At 69.0% G+C, this 19,249-nt stretch overlaps 2 protein-coding genes across 2 annotated transcripts; one reads left to right on the forward strand and one right to left on the reverse strand.

The window, feature by feature from the left end:
- Positions 1-32: 32 nt before the first annotated feature.
- On the reverse strand, positions 33-15,591 carry SLC4A2 (solute carrier family 4 member 2). Its single transcript, XM_033054200.1, is given in 35 exon segments — positions 33-196; positions 300-473; positions 708-877; positions 1,170-1,423; positions 1,507-1,586; positions 1,588-1,674; positions 1,951-2,040; positions 2,155-2,217; positions 2,219-2,398; positions 2,479-2,664; positions 2,666-2,674; positions 2,788-2,936; positions 3,059-3,280; positions 3,378-3,531; positions 3,533-3,592; positions 4,119-4,160; positions 4,162-4,304; positions 4,387-4,501; positions 4,581-4,764; positions 4,902-5,037; positions 5,123-5,303; positions 5,380-5,516; positions 5,939-6,098; positions 6,100-6,163; positions 6,360-6,484; positions 6,619-6,651; positions 6,653-6,682; positions 6,684-6,856; positions 6,983-7,061; positions 7,063-7,109; positions 7,112-7,143; positions 8,763-8,770; positions 10,026-10,157; positions 14,768-14,822; positions 15,554-15,591. Coding segments are annotated over 33 exon segments (3,708 nt in total). The 5' UTR covers positions 10,086-10,157; positions 14,768-14,822; positions 15,554-15,591; the 3' UTR covers positions 33-115.
- A 392-nt stretch (positions 15,592-15,983) lies between these two features.
- On the forward strand, positions 15,984-19,190 carry CDK5 (cyclin dependent kinase 5). Its single transcript, XM_033054185.1, has 12 exons — positions 15,984-16,067; positions 16,175-16,263; positions 16,363-16,430; positions 16,545-16,605; positions 16,701-16,757; positions 16,849-16,944; positions 17,245-17,319; positions 17,439-17,535; positions 17,616-17,685; positions 18,181-18,241; positions 18,319-18,399; positions 18,652-19,190. Exons 1-12 carry the CDS (start codon positions 16,031-16,033, stop codon positions 18,736-18,738), a joined length of 879 nt encoding a protein of 292 aa, XP_032910076.1. The 5' UTR covers positions 15,984-16,030; the 3' UTR covers positions 18,739-19,190.
- The last annotated feature ends 59 nt before the right edge of the window (positions 19,191-19,249 follow it).

The raw sequence follows: 19,249 nt of genomic DNA on the forward strand, positions 1-19,249 counted from the left end.
CGGGACAGCGCAGGGCCCAGGGCAGGCAGGGCCCGGGACAGTCCAGGGCCCGGCCCCGCCGTGCGAGGATCCCGCCGCGCCCGCTGCCCACCGCGAGCCGTGAGCGCTGCCGCCCTCACACCGGCATCGGCATCTCGTTGTACTCGTCCACACCTTCCCGCTCGTCCAGGATGGGCTCGGCCTCGGCTGCGTCCAGCTGCAGGACAGGGCGCTGAGGGGCAGCCAGGGCCCCCCGGCCCTGCCGGGCCCCCGAGCCCACCGCCCCCACCGCCCCCGGCACAGGGGCCACAGCCACTTACACACTTCATCTCCCGGTCGGTGAAGATGCGGCTGAGCAGGCACATGCGGAGCGGCACCGTGAGGATGAGGATGAAGGGGAAGGCGAGGGAGGCCACAGTGGACATGACGGCCCAGAGCACGGCCAGGCAGGCCAGCTGCAGCCCGGTGAACAGGTGCATGCGCAGGGTGCGCACCTGGGCACAGAGCGGGGTCGGTGCCGGCCGGGGCCGGTGTCCCCCGAGCACCCCGGGCGCGGCCCCACAGCCCCCAGGGTCCCTGCTCTGTCCTGCTCTGCCCCAATAAACACGGCTCTGCCACAGCCAGCCCTGCAGACACCGCAGCACTCCCACACAAGGATAACCCCAGCCCGGCTGCTGTCACAGATGGGGGTCCTGCCCCTCAGCATCCTCCCCAAGCCCCCTCCCCACCTTTTTGACGTAGCTGACATCAGGGTGGTGCTTGGGGGGCATCAGCAGCAGCTGCAGGCGCTCGTAGAACTGGATGCCGTTGAGGGAGGTGACGCCCATGTAGAGGAAGATGCCGAAGAGCACGGCCAGCGGGATCTGCCGCAGCAGGTCCCCGATGACGATGGACAGCCCTGGGCCAGAGCAGTGTCAGCCTGGGCAGGGGGCTCAGCACAGCCCTCCAGCCCCCCTTCCCCCTGCCCACTTAACCCGCTCACATGGGGAGGGTGCCACATCCGTGTGTCCACTGAGGACAGGACATCCACACCAATTTGGCCAGGGCTAAGGGTGCCCAAGCTCCATTCCCCACACTCCCCACCACTGTCCCCCATGGCTCCCCAGCCCCCTGCCCACGCTGCCCCCTCCCCACGCTGCCCCTTCTCGCTGCAGCCCCCCGAGCCATGCCCCCAGCGCAGCCACACCTACCGACAAGCACGGCCACCAGCAGCCCGGTGACCCGCTGCTCCTTCACCTCCTGGATCTTGGGCTTGTCCCCGGGTGCCACAGCCTTGCTCATGACGGTGAGGGCGTTGGCATGGGTGACCGAGCGCACGGTGGCTGCGGCGAGCCAGGGCAACCCAAAGAGCGCGAAGAAGCCGCCCATGGCCACGATGAGCAGGAGGTCGAGGTGGAACCCGGAGCCCTTCTGCAGCATCCGCTCCTTCTTGCTGATGATCAGCCTGGGCACCAGGGCAGAGGGTTGGCACAGCGCAGGCTCCCCCTTGCCCCACCAATGCCCCCTGCCCAGCCCCACTGCACTCACGTGGTGATCTGGGTCTCCATGAAGATGAGGATGAAGACAAGGATGGCGGGGAGGCCGCTGGCCACCATCATCCACACAGGGGAAGGCACTCTGCACACCCAGGGGGTTGATCACCCAACCCCGCTTGTCTGGGGCTGTCACGGAGAACCCACTGGGCACACTCAGCTTCTGCAGGGCGTGGGGGAGAACAAATGCTGAGAGGGCAGTGGCTGTGCCCCATCGACTGAGTGGCCCATGGAGGCACTAGGACCCACAGAAGCCAGACTGCAGAAGGGAGAGGCAAGGTCAGATGCTGGGAGCCAGAGGAGGCTGAGCAGGTGCAGGTATGCTAGGGACAGATGAAGCTGCTGACCCGCAGCCAGGAGAGTGGGACAGGGCACAGGGATCCCTCGGAGGGTGTGGGGTCAGGCATCCTGCCCAGGCAGTGGATGGGCGGCTGCTCACCTGTGTGTAGGTGTCCTGGATGCTGTAGTCCACCAGCACCATCACCAGGATGGCGATGGGCACCCCAAAGTCCCCGATGAGCCTCCGGATCTGGGGGAACACCAGCACCAGCCTGGCCACAGCCCTCCTGGCTCACCCCAGCCCCCTGGGCTCGTCCCAGGCCCATGGCCCCCAGCCCCATGCCCCACGGCCGGCCCCACGCACCCGTCCGGGGAAGAAGCGGCTGTTCTTGAACTTGCGCAGGAAGAAGGCGATGAAGAACGTGCCAGGCCATGAGCACGAGTGAGAGCAGCGCCGTGTTGGGCTGCCCCGTGACCTTGGCGGCACTGCGGGCAGCTGGGCTGGTGGCCAGGGCTGTGGTGTTGGCCACGGTCACGCTGCCATTGCCCCAGGCCTCGGCCGAGCTGTTGGCACTCAGGCAGCCGTGCAGGGGGTGCTCCTGGAAGATCTGGAGCAGGAGGATGGGATGTTCAGCCCCACCCTGCCCAGCCCTGCCTGCAGCCTCCCGGCTCATCCCCCACGGCTCACCTTGGCCAGCTTGGAAAAGGTCTCATAGATGAAGATGAGGGAGATGAGGAAGGCAAAGATCTCCTGGGTGAAGCGGGAGACAAAACGCACCAGGAAGCTGCCCTCGAAGGCCACCATGACCAGCACGATGAGGATGAGCCAAAAGCCGATCCAGACACGCCCCACCAGGTACTCCAGCTCGTTGGACTGTGCAGAACTGCCCAGCCGTGCAGACAGACGGATGGACAGACAGGGGTCAGGATGGTCGCAGGGCTGGACAGAGCCCTGGGCAGTGGGGCCGGAGCGGGGGTGTCTCCCCCAGCACCTCACCGTGAAGAAGGCTTCCTCAAAGACAAGCAGTGGCCCCGAGAAGCCGATGATGAGCAGGGGCTGAGCACCCAGCAGGCAGAAGAGGACGCCCTGCAGCGACGTGGAGATGATCAGCTCCGACACCCCGATCAGGTCCTGCGTCTTCTCCCCTGTGGCAGCACAGGCTCAGGCACAGCATCAGGAGGGGCCCTTTGGTCACAGCCCTGCCCTGCAGCACACATGGGGCAGCCCCAGCCTGCACCCCCCTGCAGGCCCGCACGCCCCCACTCACCCAGCAGCCCCCCAAAGGTGATGGCAGGCGACAGTGCAGCGAAGTAGATGAAGATGACGGCGGCGATGCACTGGGGGTCCAGCGCGTCACGGAAGTCGCTCAGGTACTGGGGGTACCTGCGCCGCACGTCCCGGATCAGCCCCCCAAAGGGGCGGCCCGTGCGCCTCAGGGGGTCGTCGTCCTCCTCAGCCTCATCCTCCACCACCTTCAGCTTCAGCAGTGCTGGGGGCGGGCAGACGCACGGACAGACAGACAGTGAGACCCCAACAGCTGGGACACCCCCCAAACCCTTCCCCAGCCCCAGCCCTGCCCCTGGCACCTTTCTCCTCAGGGGACTTGGGCTCCAGCAGCAGCCTCCGCTCCTGCTCCATCCTCTTCTTCAGCATCTCGCGCTGGAAGTGGGCGACGCTGCGCAGCAGCTCCTCACCCTGCACCTCGGACGGCGGCAGCACCACGCTGCAGTCCAGGAACTCAGTTGATGGCATTCAGAAGGTCGTGGCGGTCATCAGCCAGGTACGCAGCCTCGTGGAATTGCTGGGGGCAGTGGCAGGGTCAGTGCCCACACCACGGCTCTGTGGCGTTCTCAGAGCCCGGTATTGCACAGCCCCAAGCCCACGGCCTCAGGATGGCCCCGGTCCTGGCACGGCCCTGAGCCCCCAGCCCTGGCCCCCATCCCAGTATGGCCATGAGGCCCCAACAGGGCAAGGCCCAACGGGCATCCTGGCATGGCCCCAAGCTCCCCAGCCCCAACAGGAACTCCAAGCTCTCATCCTGGCATTTCTCTGAGACCCCAGCACTGGCATAATCTGAGCCCTTCAGCCCAGTCTCATCTGAGTCCTGAGCTCCCAGCCCCATCACAGCCCCAAACCCCCAACCCAGTGGTGAATAAGACCATACTCCCAGCACGACCCTGAACCCCAGCCTTGGCACTACCCTGAGCTCCCTGCCCATCACAGCCCCAAGGCCCTGTCCCAGCAGAGCCCTGAACCCCCATCCTAGTACAGGCCCCAAACCCCCAACCTGGCACAGCCTGAGCCCCCCAGTGCCCTGGGGCACAGACCTTGTCGGACATGAGGGTGGAGATGGAGCGCCCAATCTCGTGGATAGTCCATGTGGGTGCTGCTGGGGCCCAGCAGCACGAAGAGGAATCGCACAGGCACAGGCACCTCCAGCACCGCATCCAGCTCCACGGCCTCCTGCAGCCGCACAAAGGCCATGGTGGGCTGGTCCAGGAACTCCACACAGCCTGGGGGACACAGGGGGCACAGGGGTCACTGAGGTGCCTGCTATGCGGCCCCCACACCCCCGGCCTGCCCACCCCTCCATACCCACGAGCACCACGGTGGCCTCAGCGTTGTCCGGGATCTTCTCCAGCAGCTTCAGCTCGTGCTTGGACTTGGAGCGAGTGATGCCGGCCGGGGGCGTGGGAGTGAGGACCTCCCTCTGTGGGGTCAGAAGAGGGGACAGGGGGTCAGGGCCCTTCCCCAGGACACAGGCGGGGCTGGGGGGCCGTGGCACCCACCTCCCGCTCCACGTCCACGCGCGTCTCATGCTCGCCGGCGTGGCCGGCTATGAGGGGCTCGGTGACGGCCGGCTCGCTGCCCTCAGCCACGTGGTTGGTGCTGTGGTGGTGCACGAGCAGGGAGCCCAGGCTGCCCGCAGAGATGTTCCGCGGAAAGGAGAACTCCTTCTCGTCGCTCGGGTGGCTGCGGGGCAGGGCCAGGGCTGTCCGTGGTGGCCCAATGGCACAGCCATTGCCAGGATCCCAGGGACAGCATCAGCCCCACAGCTCAGGGAGCGGAGCCTGGGGGAAAGGGGCTGTGCTCGTGCCCCCCACGCCCACCTGTGCTTGAGCAGCAGTGCCCGCAGCACATTGGCACGGTCCTCGGCCCGGATCTGGTCCGTGATGACCATCTGCTCCACCACCTGGTGAGCCACCCCTGGCAGCGTCTTCTGGTCCAGGTCCAGGAGCACGGCCCCTGGACAATGGAGGAGGGGCTGAGGCCAGCAGGAACAGGACCCCACCTCACCACAGGACCCACAGGTTGGTCTCCACCTCCCTACCATGGGCCAGGGTCTTGCGGAGCTCCAGGAGGCTGCGGAAGGAGAGGGAGGCCACATGGGGCTTGCCCCAGCGGTCTGTCTCCTCCTCCACATCCTCCTCAAACTTGATCCAACGTGCCGTCTCCTTCCACTGCAGCTCCTGGTTCTTGTCCACCACCAGCTCGTTCAGCTCCACAAACACCTGCAGGGCAGCCAGGTCAGTGCTGGGACCCCAGGACCCCCCATCCCTGCCCATGGCCCACCCCAGGACCCCGCACCTCGTGGGGCTGCCGGTCCTGCTTGCGCTGCCGCGTGCTGGGCTCCTTGTGGTCCTTGCTGACGTGAACCATCTGTGCCTTGGCGCTCTTCCGCACCAGGTGCCGGCGCACGCCCGGCACATCCTCGAAGCGGTGACCTGAGGGGGGTCAGCAATGGTGGGGATGGCCAATCTGCACCTCAAACCCCAGCCCTGCACTCAGCTCCAGGACACACCCCAGAGGGACTCTGTGGGGCATCAGCACTGGCACCAGGGACCAACCAGGGATGGGTCCCCCGTGCTGTGCCTAGCACTGGGAGCACAGTCAGCTTGGTTGCAGCCACAAGGCAATCCGGCAATGCCAGCCCCACTGTCCTAAACTCACCAACCCCAGAAATGCCAGCCCCACTGTCCCAGCCCCACCAACCCCAGAAATGCCAGCCCCACCATCCCCAGCCCCACTCCACTGGCACTGCCTGACCCACTGCTCCAGCCCACTCTCCCGACACAGACTGGCCACCAGTGCAGCCCCAGGTGCACAGCCCCAGGTGTGCAGTCCCAGGTGCGCAGCCCCCACTCACTCTTCATGTAGTCCAGGTCAGCCGAGACCAGTGTCTGTGCCTCCGACTCGTCTGTGGGCATCTTCTGGTAGCGGTCCTGCTCTGCTGCTGTCATGCTGCCGATGCAGCGCCGCTCGTGCAGGTTGTAGCTCCGGTGTCCCGGCTGTGACTTCGGCGCGGGGGCGCCCCGGGGACCCAGCCTCAGCGGCTGCCCCCTCCCCCGGAGCCCCCTGCTCTGCATCGGGGCTGCAAGGCAGGAGCCACCTCAGTGCCGAGCTCCCCTCTGCTCCCCAACCCTGCCATGGGGTACTGGAAGGGGCTGGCAGTCCCCAACCCCGCCATGGGGTACTGGAAGGGGCTGGCAGTCCCAGCCCTGCCACGGGGCAGCCAGAGGATGCTGCCCACTACCCAAGAGCCCCAGCATCGCCCAAGCCCAGCTCACCTGCTGGCCTGGGCCTCCTTCGGGGTCATGCCCCCTCGGGGCTCAGGGGGGGAGCCGGGCAGTGCCGCGGGGGCTGCTGGCTCCTCTGCCTGGCGCTCGGTCACCTCATCCTCGTGCAGGAAGAACTGGGGGGACAGGGGCTAGGCCATGTCTCCCTGGCCATGGGCAGCAGGACCCCAGCTCCTCTGGTGCCCAGGCTGTGCACGGGCACGCTGAGCCGGGGGGCGCAGCGCTGCCCCCACCCCAGCCCTGCCCTCACCTGCACTGCCTCGGCTGGCCCGGGATGTCGCAGGCTCCTCCGCCGACCGCTCCGTCTCCGTGTCCGCACGCGTCATCCTCATCCTCTTCAGCTTCCTCGATGGTGGGGGTCTCTCCTGGGACAGAGGCACGCCGGGCCTTCTTTTTGCCCTTTTTCGAGATCCCCTTCTTGCGGCGGGCGTCAGGGGGCAGGTGCGTGGAGAGCGGGTGGTGGATGTGGTGGGACGACTGCCGGTGGTCTGGGGAGACTGGGAGTTGGTGCTAGCGTTCCCTGCCCATTTCCCTGCCAGTTCCCCACTGCCTGCTCGACCCCTGTCCGCTCCCTGCCCGTGCCCTGCTCCGTGCCCGCCCTTGGCCCCGCTCACACTCGAAGTCCTCCTCGCCGTAGCTGCGCCCGGCCTCCTCCGCGTTGCGGGGGTGAGCGTCGTTCAGGATCTCCTCGAAAGCGCTCCACACCCAGGGCCTTGTTCAGGTCCTTCTCCTCCTCCTCCTCCCGAAGGCAGGTGAGCCGGCGCCCAGCGCCTCCCTGCTCGGGCTGTGGGATGAGCAGGGATGAGTGGGCGGCACACGGCAGCGCCGGGCACAGGACAGGGTCAGGCACAGGACAGGGCCAGGCACAGGACAGTGCAGGCACAGGACAGCGCCGGGCACAGGACAGCGCCAGGCACAGGACAGCGCTGGGCACAGGACAGCGCTGGGCACAGGACAGGGCCAGGCACAGGACAGCGCAGGGCACAGGACAGCGCCGGGCACAGGATAGTGCAGGGCACAGGACAATGCAGGGCACAGGACAGGGCCGGGCACAGGACAGGGCCGGGCACAGGACAGGGCCGGGCACTCGGCAGCACCGGGCACAGGACAGCGCCGGGAACAGGACAGGGCCGGGCACTCGGCAGCACCGGGCCATCGGCAGCGTTGGGCACAGGACAAGCGCTGGGCACAGGACAATGTAGGGCACAGGACAGCGCCGGGCACAGGACAGCGCTGGCCCTGCCGCCCCACCGAGCCCCGGCGCGCCGGGGTCACGCAGCCCCGCCAGGTGGGTGCCCCGTTCAGCGGCTCTCCGAGCCTCCTAAGGCACTCAAGGGGCTGTGTCCCTCTGCGCCCCGGGCTGGGCACCCACGGCATCATTCGCACCACCACACAACCCCCAGCCCCAGCGCTGTGGCCCAGTGTCACCTCCACCCCATGTGCCAGCGCAGCTCCAGGCCCTGGGGCTGTGCCCTGGCTGTCCCAGCGCCCCGCTCTCCTGCGAACCCATCACCACCCACGCTGTGCCCCTGTCCCACCTCAGCACCCCGTGTCGTGCCCCCCGCCCAGTCCCAAGCGCTGTCTCGCCCCATTCTCCAGCCCCTGCCCCCGCAGAGCCCCCAGCTCTGTGTCCCCATGGCTCTGTGCCCCCCACGGCTCTGTGTCCCCATGGCTCTGTGTCCCCCGGCTCTGTGTCCCCCCAGCTCTGTGTCCCCCCAGCCCGTGGGTGCTGGGGGACAAGGGTGGGCTCGGGCAGGGGCGGGGGCTGGGGTCGGGAGGGGATGCAGGGCTGGGGGTGTAAAGGGATGTGGAGGAGTGGAGGGTGGGGGGGAGGTTGTGGGGTAATGCGGGACCGGGGGTTGAGGGGGGTGCGGGCACCGCGGGGGATGAGGAGTTGGGCTGGATACGGAGGATGCGGGGCTGGGCAGCTGCAGGGCCCTTGCCGGGGGAGTGCGGGAGGGGCTGCGGGGGCTGCGGGGGCGCGTCCCCGGCCGGTCCTACCTGAGTCATGGCGGAGCCGCTCCCTCCGCAGCTCCCGCAGCGCTTTATCGGAGCGGCGGGACCGGCCGGGATGGGGCCGGGGGGGGGGCGGGAAGAGCGAGGGGGGGGCCGGGGAGGGAACCGGGGGGCGGCGGCTCCGTCCCGGCCTCGCCAAATATTGACGGAGCCGCCTCGCGCCCGTCTCAAGGTGACGGCGAACGCAGAGGGCACCGGCGGCACCGCGGCACTGGCGGCGGCCCCGGCGCGACCGGCCCCCGCCCCCGCGGGCCGCGCAGGACGCACCGGGCCCGCTCGGGATGCGCCGAGCTCCCCGCCAGCCCCGGCCCCTCGGAACGCACCAACACCCCGGGACGCATCAGCCCCTCCCGCCGAGCCCCGGCCCCCCCCAGCTACCGGCTCGGCTCCCCTCGACGAGCTCAGGATGCCCCGATCCCCGGTGCTGCACGGCCCCCCGGCAAATCCCCCCCGGTGCTGCACCCCTCAGCCCCTGCGGGGGCTGCACGGCCGAGCCCCCCCGCTATGGCCCCCCCCCCAGTGACCCGGGGTAGGGGGCACAGGGGCGCCCCAGGCCCCGGGATCTGCCTGCAGGGACACCCCCGGACAGTGGGGGAGGAGCTCCCAGCACCCCAAATGAGCACCCCACAAGCAACTGCAGGTCCAGGGCTGCGCTATGGCCGCCCCACGTGAACCCCAGCCCAGGTATCAGTTTGGGGCACAGGTGCCCCATACCTGTCCCCACTGCACGGTGACCAGAGGGTCCCCGGTGGGGAACCCAGAGGGTGACACAGGGAGTGACCCAGGTGACGACCCAGGTGACGACCCACGCCCCCCCATGACACCCACTGCCCTGGCACACAGAGGCCGCCACGTGATGGCAGCGGTGGCATCAGGCCCCGTCCTGCACCTGCATCCCACACTCCTGACACATCCCTTCCACCATCCCCATGACCCCTTTGATCCCTCAGACCCTCCAAGCCCCTTTGGCCATGACCCCGTGGCCCCAAACCTGCCGGGCTCCATCCTGCACCCCAGCAGCACCCAACATGCTCCTTTGTCCACACCTGGCGTCACCGTGGCGCAGGTGGCACGGTGCCCTGGGCTGGCACGGCAGAGAGAGCCCAAACAGCCCCCCTAGGCCGCAACTTACCTGGGAGCCCCGAGGAACTCCATTAGGATGGGGCCAGTCCCATCCCCGGTCACGTGCGTGCGACGGGGACTTGCCAGCAGCACCGGGCGGCCGCGGCGTGACACGGGGGTCAATCATTAACTCGGCGCAGGACCCGTCGCCAGGGCAGTGCTGGCACTGCCAGCACCACCACGGCCGTGCCACCAACGCCACTGGCACCGTGCCAGCCGCAAGGACACCTGCCACCCTGGCACAGCTGGCCTGCCCGGGGGAGCTGCTGTGGGGCACAGCTGAGCGATGGGGCAGGTGCCACACAGCCCTGCCAGCACCCCACAGCCCTGCCAGCGCCCCACAGCCCTGCCAGCGCCCCACAGCCCTGCCAGCACCCCACAGCCCAGCCATCGGGCATCCCCCCGGCACACCCAGGCAGCAGGGGCTGTGCCATGACACCCATCACCCCTCCCAGCATCATCCAGGGGTGCAGCTCTCATCCCCCCAGGCACAGGGCCCGTCCCCGCGGTGGCACTTACGCTCTGGAAGGCTGAGGAGACGATGTGGTGAAGCTCGGAAGACACCTGGGAGTGGGTCATGGTGCCGGCACAGCCGGCTTAGCCCTTTTCCTTCTCGCGGGGGCTCAGGGGTCGCTGTCGGGGCAGCATAACCTGGGGGCACAGAGGGGGATCAGGGGGTCTCCCAGAGCCGTGCCGCAGGCGGGGCCGGGGCTGCCCCTCCTTGGCTTGGGCTGGCTCCGGGCTGGTTTGTCTTGGCCACCGGCTGGAATGGGAGAGCTGCGGCCAAGACAAACGCCGGGAGGGGAGCGGAGTCGGGGCAGCAGGACCCCGGGCAAGCACCCAACCCCGCGGGGTGCAGGCAGGGTGCCAGGCTCGGGGGGCCACTGCAGCACCCGACCCTCCCAAAACCCCACAGCCACCCCCGGTTTCCCCAGCCCAACCCAGCTCCCACCCACGTTTGCCCCTTGGCAGCTCCGCGGAGCCCTGCGCTGACCCCTCTGGCACCAGCGTGCCGAGTTTATTGCCACGGGAGGTGGCCCCACGTGACGGGGGGACCGAGGAGGGTGGTGACGGATGACTGCCTCTCACATGGGTGGCATCACCGGCCTCGTCACCACCACTGCTGCGGGGCCAGCACGGTGGCCGTGGTGAGGCGTGAGGAGTTGTGGTTTCAGTGAATGCCAGGCTGAGGCTCCTCGAGCCTCACCACAGCCCCGAGTCCCACCTTTTCCCAAAATTCGGTGCTACCCTGCTCCAGCTTCTCCCTAATCCCCACTCCCGTCCGGGGCCGGAGCCAGCACATCCACATTCCAGCAGGCAGATTATCCGCCCTGCCACGCCGCTCTCCTGGGGCGCCCGCCAAGCCGCCGCCAGCATTCAACCCCCCCCAAATTCAGGATGGGACCCTCCCACGGGGGGGATGTGGTGCTGGGCCACCCCCTCGGTGGGTGCCGGGGCGCCGGCGCGGGACAGCATCGCTGCTGTGGGCGCTAAGCAGCTTTTTGGGTTTAATCTCGTGGGCAGCTCGGGATTAGTTTGGGAACACACTGAGATTGTTCTCGGGAACGTCTTGCTCTCACCAAAACACCCAAAACCGGGGTCCTGGCCCCAGGTGCCACAGCGGGGACCCAGCACGATGGTGACACTGGGGACATGTGGCGCCCGGGAGCCAGGGGCATGACCCCGCTGGAAAGGCTGACGGGCAGCTGGCGGGGCACGGGGGGACACTTCTGCTTTCCATTGCAGCCGCTGAGTCACGGACGAGCAGTGGCCGGGAACGGCTCAGGGCTCGAGCCAGCCGCGTGGAAAGGGGCCAGAACAAGCCTAGATTGGTGCCCTGTGGCCAACCCCGCTCCCAGGACATTCTGACACCCTGGGACGGGGGATCAGGTCCAGAGCAGACACCCCAGGACAGTCCTACCGCCACCACATGGCTGCGGTGCCACCACCTTGCCCTCCTCCGGGCAGGAGGGTCAGGACACGCACCCGCGGCCACGGCAGCGACAGGACCGTGATGGTGTCGGTGCTGGCACTGCCACCAGCCGCGCCCCGCGCGCGGCCCCACGGCACAATGGCCCCTTGTGCGAGGCCGGGCCGCCCCGATAAGCGGGGCAGGACCGCGGTCCCGGGCGCCTGCCAGCGCTGGCCACGCTGGGAATGACCTGTCGCTGCCACGGGCGCTCAGCGCCGCTGCCACGGCCACTCCCGCGCCGCCGGAGTCACATTCCTGGGACCGGCCCTGGCCTGCCTGAGCGGCTGAGGCGATTAGAGGGCTCGGCCCTGGCCCCACACAGCCTCGGGGCTGCCCCAGAGGGCCCATCAGCTCCTGGACCCACCGGCTCCGCAGCGAGCTGAGCGCGGTGGGGACAGTGATGCTGGTACCTGCACTGCAGGCAGCACATTCACAGCGGGATACACGTGTCCTCGCCAGGACAGTTATGTCCTGGACAGCCTGTCCACACTGGGACAACCACATCTGTGCTGGGACAATCACACCTGGGCAGCCTGTCCACACCAGGACAACCACGTCCACACTGGGACACCCATGTCTGGGAAGCCAGCTCACAATCCACACCAGGACAAACCGTGTCCGCAGCACAGACCCAAAACCCCATGAGAAGGGACAAGACAGGGAGTGGGGGGGGTCCCAGGGCGGCGTGTGTCCTCCTGCCACTCTCCCATGGCAGTGCCCCCACTGGCAGTAGCACCACGAGTGCTGCCACTACATCTGCTGTCACCACCGTGTCACCCGGCAGATCCCTGACGTGGGCTCAGTGCATACACACGTGCCAGCCGTGCATCAAGGCTGATGGTGACCCCCATAGCACGTTCCCCAGCCTTGGTGGTGACACCAGCTGCCCCCTTGGTGACAAGGAACACACCGTGTCTGTTGTGGCCTCCCTGCTGGCAGCAGCCCCAGCACAGCGTGTGCCAGGCAGGAGGAATGGCCGGGGCGAGGCCAGAGCAGCTCGGGCAGTGCCCACAGCCCGGGCAGACACGGCCATGGAAGAGGGAAGTCAGGAGAGGCCCAGTTCCCTGCACCCCGAATCGGAGGAGGCCCAGTGGGTGCCCCAGCACTCTGCCCACCCCCAAAGATGGGAGGACCCCAGCTCCCTGTGGCCCCTTGCTCCCTGCCCCATCTCACCTGGCTGCTCCAGGAAAGCCCTGGGTGTTCCTGGCACCCTTTGTGCCCCCAGATCCCACCCAGCAGAAGCAGGTGGGATCCTGCACCCTCTCACCACCACGGGATGGAGCTGGGCCAGACACCACTGGCTTCCGCCCGGCAGAGCTTCACTCAACTGAAACTTCAGAAACCAGCACCAAAAATATTCACCTCCCCCCAGACCACGACCTCAAAACCACCGGATCTGGAGATGAATCACTGCTCTGCACCCACACGGTGCCACTACCACTGTCATTTGCACTGTCACCGCTGTGCCAGGGCACCCTCCACCTCCTCACCGCCACCTCAGAGAGGCCAGGACCCCCCATGCAGCCCCAGACCCCCAAGAGCCTCCTGCCATTGCCGTCGGTGGTCCCCACCATTGTCCCCACCCCAGCCGCAGGAGGAGACAGGCACAGTTGCCCTCCACAATCCTGCGGGGACACGCACCAGCATTGACAGCCTGGTCCCTGCAGGATGGGATGGCGTTGAGAGGGGTGGTCTGGCCACAAGGACAGCCACCTTGTCACCTGCGGCAGGGCTGGACGACGCCCACACACCCGGGGCTGTGGGAACCCAGCGGGGAGGTGTCGCTCCCGCTGTGCCACCCCCGGTCCCGGCACAGGCTCGGCCCCACTCACCCCATCCCCGCCGGCCCGGTGAGCCCGGGGCTCCAGCCGCTCCAGCCGCTCCTGCCGCTCCCGCGGCCCCGGGCGGGTCCTGCCCCGCGGGAAGGACGGGGCACCCCGGCACGGCAGCGGCGAGCCCGGAGCAGGAGCGAGCCCGGAGCAGGAGCGAGCCCGGAGCAGGAGCGAGCCCGGAGCAGGAGTGCTGTGCCCGGAGCTGCGAGCGCTGCCAGGAGCTTTATACCGGCTCAGGAGGAAAACAACCCGCGGGAGCGGCGGCGGCAGCGAGAGGCTTTGTTCCGTGGAGCAGCCCCGGATCCAAACAGGGAAGCTCTGCCAAGTCCTTCGCCGTGGCTCCCGTGGTGACTCCACTCCCGCCCCAGGCGTCTTTGGGAACACAGGGGACATGACCCCCTCCGTAAGCGCAGGGTCCCACCTCGGGCGAGGGCTGTGCCCACCCCCTTGGCCTCACGCCCCTGGAATGCCCCAGTGCGGCGTCCTCGGGCAGCCAGCCCGGCCCCTGCGGCCACCACGTCCCGCCTAATGACAGGCTGTGACTGTGGGGGCTGAAACGGGGACAGCACGGGGACACGGCTCCCACGGTCCCCTCCCTTCCGCCGGCTGGGATGGCACGGTCAGGCAGGATGGCACCCGGGTCACCCCCTGCCCTGCCCAGGGCACAGGAGGTGCCAGGAGGGTGCCCCAGCCGGTCCTTTGGACCCCTGTGGCAGCCCCATCCCCTGCAGGGTGGCTGCCCGCCCGGGACAGGTGACAGAGCAGGTACAGACCGGCCCGAGTCCCCGGGAGCGCGGGCGGAAGGGCTGCCGGCGGGGGGGCGCAGCCGCCGGTGCCAGCGGATCGTTAGAACGATCAAATCCCGGTTTTTATGGCAACCGCTTGAAGTGGTGCAGCGACCCCGAAGGGCTCGACAGCAGGTTCCCAACTGGAGCCCCCCTCCGTGGGGGGACGGGGCAGGCGCGGAGCCCTTCCCGCAGCACTGGGAGCTACCAACACAATTCCAGCACGGAGCAATCCCAAATCCCGACATCGTATCAAAGACCAAAAGGGTTTCTGGAGCTGGGGAAAGGCAGCCACAGGCAACGCAGCCCCCAAAACCTGTTCGCACCCCAAACCTGCTGCCCCCCTCTCCGGGGACGCGCCCCGGGGCCACGGGAGCCCACGCTCCGTGGGAGAGCCCCGGGCTGGAGCCGTGCCCGGCGTTGCTCAACCCCAGATGGTTTCGCAAGGGGCAGTGCCCCGGCACCCGGCGGCTCTCAGTGGGCACCGTGCGGCTCGGAGCCTCCGTTCCCGGGAGCAGGACGATGGAGGGTGGCTGGATGACCCCAGTCCCTTTCCCGGTCCTGTGGACCGCTCGGACCCCTCCGCTCGCGGGGAGCGGGTGTGTGCGGGACTGCCCCAGGCGTGTGACAGGGACACACACCCGGTCCCCTCCCCAGCCCCGCGGCACTCACCTGCCGAGGGCTGCCGGGCTCAGGCGCCGCGGGGGAAGCGCATGGAGCGGCCCCGCTGCAAGAGAGAGAGATGATGATGATGATGATGATGATGATGGATGAAAGGTCCCGGCTCCCCCCTGCCCCTGGGATCCACCGTCACCTCGAGAGCAGGGTCTGGGGTCACCTGGGACTGCCCTGCACGGAGCTCCAGTGGCGGCGGGGGGGCCGAGGTTCACCGGGCAGCACCGCCGGGAGGTGCCCGGGTGGTGCCGGGGTGTCCGGGAGGGGTCGGGGGGCCCCTCGGGGGTGTCGGGGTGGTCCTGGGGGATGCCCGGGGCTGGGTATTGCTCCACCTGCAGCCGAAGGAGCCGAGGCACCCGGAGCATGGAGTCCCGGAGTGCCGGGACACGGCGCAGCCCCCCTGAACCCCCCACCGCGGCAGGGACCCCGGGCAGCCGGCGGGGGGAGGCAGAGCCGCGGCCGAGCCGGACCTGGGGCTGCCAGGGCGGAGCGGGGTGGGACGGGACCGGCACCGGGACCGGCACCGGGACCGGGACCGGAGGTGCTGCGGGCGGGGCGGGAGAGGAGGGAGCGGAATGGAGGGGGCTCGGTGAGAGCAGCTTGCGGGGAGCGGGGACAGCGCGGGGGAGCGGGAACAGCACCGACGGGGACGTGCGGCACCGGGAGGGTAGGGGCACCGGGAGGGTCGGGCACCGGGACGGGACCGGGACCGGACCAGCCGTGCTGCGCCCCGCCAGCCCCATCACCTCCGCTCACGATCCCGATGCCGGTGCCGCTGCTTACCGGACAGTCCGGCTGCGCCGGGCGGGTCTGCGCGTCCCGCGGGGCGGAATGGCGGGAGCGCGCCGGGGCGGGGCGGCACCGGGCGGGGATCCTGCTCCGCTTCCGGCACCGACCCAGCGGGTGCGGACACCGTCCCCGCAAGGGATCCCCGCAGGGCGCCCACTCAGTGGCGCTGTCCCTGGGCGAGGGGACCCAGAGGGTCCGGCGGGGACTCGGGCGGGCGGAGCCGGGGATCGAACCCGGAACCACGGGGCGGGGGTGGGGCGGGGTGGGCGGGGCCATCGCGGGAGGTGTGGCGGGGTGGGGCCGCGCGGGGGCTGCCGGGAGGTGTGGCGGGGAGGGCGGGGCCGCGCGGGGGCTGCCGGGAGGTGTGGCGGGGAGGGCGGGGCCGCGCGGGGGCTGCCGGGAGGTGTGGCGGGGCGGGCGGGGGCCGGGACCGGGGCCGGGCCGGGCCGGGCCGGGACCGATCGCGGCGCGATGCAGAAATACGAGAAGCTGGAGAAGATCGGCGAAGGTGCTGCAGGGCCGGGGCTGTACGGAGGGAGCCGGGTGCTGTGGGGCCCGGCGGCGGTGTCGGTGCAGGTACCGGGGTCTCGGCCGTGACCCTTCCTCCCCCCGCAGGCACCTACGGGACCGTGTTCAAGGCCAAGAACCGGGAGACACACGAGATCGTGGCGCTGAAGCGGGTGCGGCTGGACGACGATGATGAGGTGAGGGGGGGCCGGGGCTGGGACCCCTCGGGCACCCCCCGGGACCCCCCGGGCACCCCCCGGCTCCCCCCGGCTCCCACCGCCCGGTGTGTCCCGCAGGGGGTGCCCAGCTCGGCGCTGCGGGAGATCTGCCTGCTCAAGGAGCTCAAGCACAAGAACATTGTCAGGTACCGGGGGCTCCGGGAGGTGCCGGGGGCTGGGGGGTCGTGGCTCGGGGGCCGCTCCTGCCGGGTGCCCCGGGCCCGGCCGGCGCTGGGGGCTCAGGGCCCCCTCCCCCGCAGGCTCCACGACGTTCTGCACAGCGACAAGAAGCTGACCCTGGTCTTTGAGTTTTGTGACCAGGTGAGCACCGCAGGCACGGGGGTCCCGGGGGGGCACGGGGGTCTCTGGGGGTCTCTGAGGGTCACCGCTCCCGGCCCCCCTTCGCTTCCTCCCAGGACCTGAAGAAATACTTCGACAGCTGCAACGGGGATCTGGACCCTGAGATTGTCAAGGTGGGTCTGGGGGTCCTGGGGAGCCCTCGGGTCCGGGCTGTGCCCTGCGGGGGTGCTGGGGCTGACGGAGCCCGCCTGTGCTGTCCCGCAGTCCTTCATGTACCAGCTGCTGAAGGGCCTCGCCTTCTGCCACAGCCGCAACGTCCTGCACCGCGACCTGAAACCCCAGAACCTGCTCATCAACCGGGTGGGCACGGGGCAGCACAGGGGCTCAGGGGAAGGGATCGGGACAAGGGGTGACGGAGCAGGGCTGGCTGTCGGGGCAGGCACACCTGGAGCAGGGCTGTGCTCGGGGCTCACTTGGAAATGGGGGCTGTCTGTCTGTCTGTCTGTCTGTCTTGGGGAGTCACACCTGGTGTCTGTCCAGCCATAGTTGCAGCTCCATCTCTTCCATGTTCCCAATGGTGGGAAAGGTGACAGGGCTGCTGTCCCTGGAGTGCAGGGACACAGGTGTGGCCCCCCACGCTGACCCTGTCTGTCCCCCCAGAACGGGGAGCTCAAGCTGGCAGATTTTGGGTTGGCCCGGGCCTTCGGCATCCCTGTGCGCTGCTACTCAGCCGAGGTGAGCGGGGCTCATGGGGCTCATGGGGCTCATGGGGCTCCTGGGGCTCGGGGTGCTGGCCCCACCTGCCTGGCTGGGGTGCCCCCTGTCCCTGTCCAAGTGTCCCTGTCCCTCCCCAGGTGGTCACTCTGTGGTACCGGCCCCCTGATGTTCTCTTCGGTGCCAAGCTCTACTCCACCTCCATTGACATGTGGTCAGCTGGGTGCATCTTTGCGGGTACACTGGGGGGGCAGAGGAGTGTGGGGGGAACCTGGGGGGCCGTGGGGGCCTGTGGGAACCACCCCCTGTCCCCCCAGAGCTGGCCAATGCGGGGCGGCCCCTCTTCCCAGGCAACGACGTGGACGACCAGCTGAAGAGGATCTTCCGATATCCTTGGGAATGGGGACCCCCAGAATGGACTGCCTGGGAGTGGGGAGCTCAGGGAGCGGGGAACCCCGAGGAATGAGGAAACCCTTGAATGGGAATGTGGAATCCAGGAATGTGGAATCCCCTGGGAATGGGGAGCCCTGTGGGCACGGTGATCCCTCAGGAATGGGGACCCCAGAATGGGGGATTGGGGAAATCCTGGAATGGGGAGCCCTTAGGAATGGGGATCTCCCCTGGGAATGGGGAGCCCTGTGGGAATGGTGTTCCCTAAGGAATGGGGACCCCAGAATGGGGGAGAGCCCTTGGGAATGGGGATCTCCCCTGGAAATGGGGATCTCCCTTGGGAATGGGGAGCCCTGCAGAACAGCAACCCCCTGGGGAATGGGGATCTCTGAGAATGAGGATCCCCTGGAATGAGACCCGCCCCCCCAGGCTGGGCAGGGGGACAGGGGCTGGGTGCCCTCGACTGCCATGGTGGCCCTTGACTGTCCCCACTCTGCTGGGGACCCCTACAGAGGAGCAGTGGCCAGCCATGGCCAAGCTGCCGGACTACAAGGTGAGGGCAGGGGTCCTGGGGGGTCAGAGGGCATAAGGGGGGTCTGGGGGAGCTGGGGGTCACCTGTGTGTCCCCAGCCCTACCCCATGTACCCAGCTACCACCTCCCTGGTCAACGTGGTGCCCAAGCTGAATGCGACCGGCCGGGACCTGCTGCAGGTGAGACCCCATCTCTGTGCCCCTGCCTGTGTCCCCCAGCCCGTGCCCCCCAGCTCCGCTGTGTCCCAGCCTGCACTGCCCCTGCTCGTGTCCCGTCGCTGTGTCCCCCACACTTGTCACCCCTGCCCACCCCATGGCGGCTCTGGCCCCTGGGGGTGGGTGCCCTCCCCCTCGCAGCCCCCTGCCCAGCTGGGGGGGCTGTGGGATGGGGAGGGTCCATGCTCTCCCCCCTCAGCCCCCCGTGCCCCCCAGAACCTGCTCAAGTGCAATCCGGTGCAGAGGATCTCAGCGGAGGAGGCCCTGCAGCACCCCTACTTCACCGACTTCTGCCCCCCCTAGGGCCCCCCGATTCCCCAGCCCCCCTGAGGGGGGGCAGCCCCCCGCCCCCCGCAGCCGGGTGCCAGCCCATGCCGGCCCCCCTGAACCGCAGCCCCCCCCCAGTATTTATTAGGTTCTGCCCTGGCTGCGGGGGGCTGGTGCAACCCCCCCGGACCCCCAGCCCCGGGGGGTGGATGAGAGGGCTTGGCCTCCCCCCAGGGACACGGGATTCACCTGGGGGCAGGGGGCTTCCCAAGGACATGGGAACCCCCAGGACACGGGGCCACAGGGCTGGTGGAGGGGCAGGACCCTCCGGGACCATGCACAGGGACCCAGGGGGGAAAACACCCCCCACTCTCCTCTCCCTGCTCCCCCCGACCTCTCCTGTGCTGGGGGGTCGCGGGTGTGCCCCGTGCTGGGCACTGCTGTAATGGGTGATGTGCGTTCGGTATCCCATAAAGAGCTTCCCCCCAGTGCCGCCTCCTCCTTCCTGGGCTGTCGGGGACCCCTCTGCCAGCCCTGTGACCCCCCC

Source organism: Catharus ustulatus, chromosome 1 (assembly GCF_009819885.2).
Source record: "Catharus ustulatus isolate bCatUst1 chromosome 1, bCatUst1.pri.v2, whole genome shotgun sequence".
In the NCBI taxonomy this organism is placed as follows: Eukaryota; Metazoa; Chordata; class Aves; order Passeriformes; family Turdidae; genus Catharus; species Catharus ustulatus.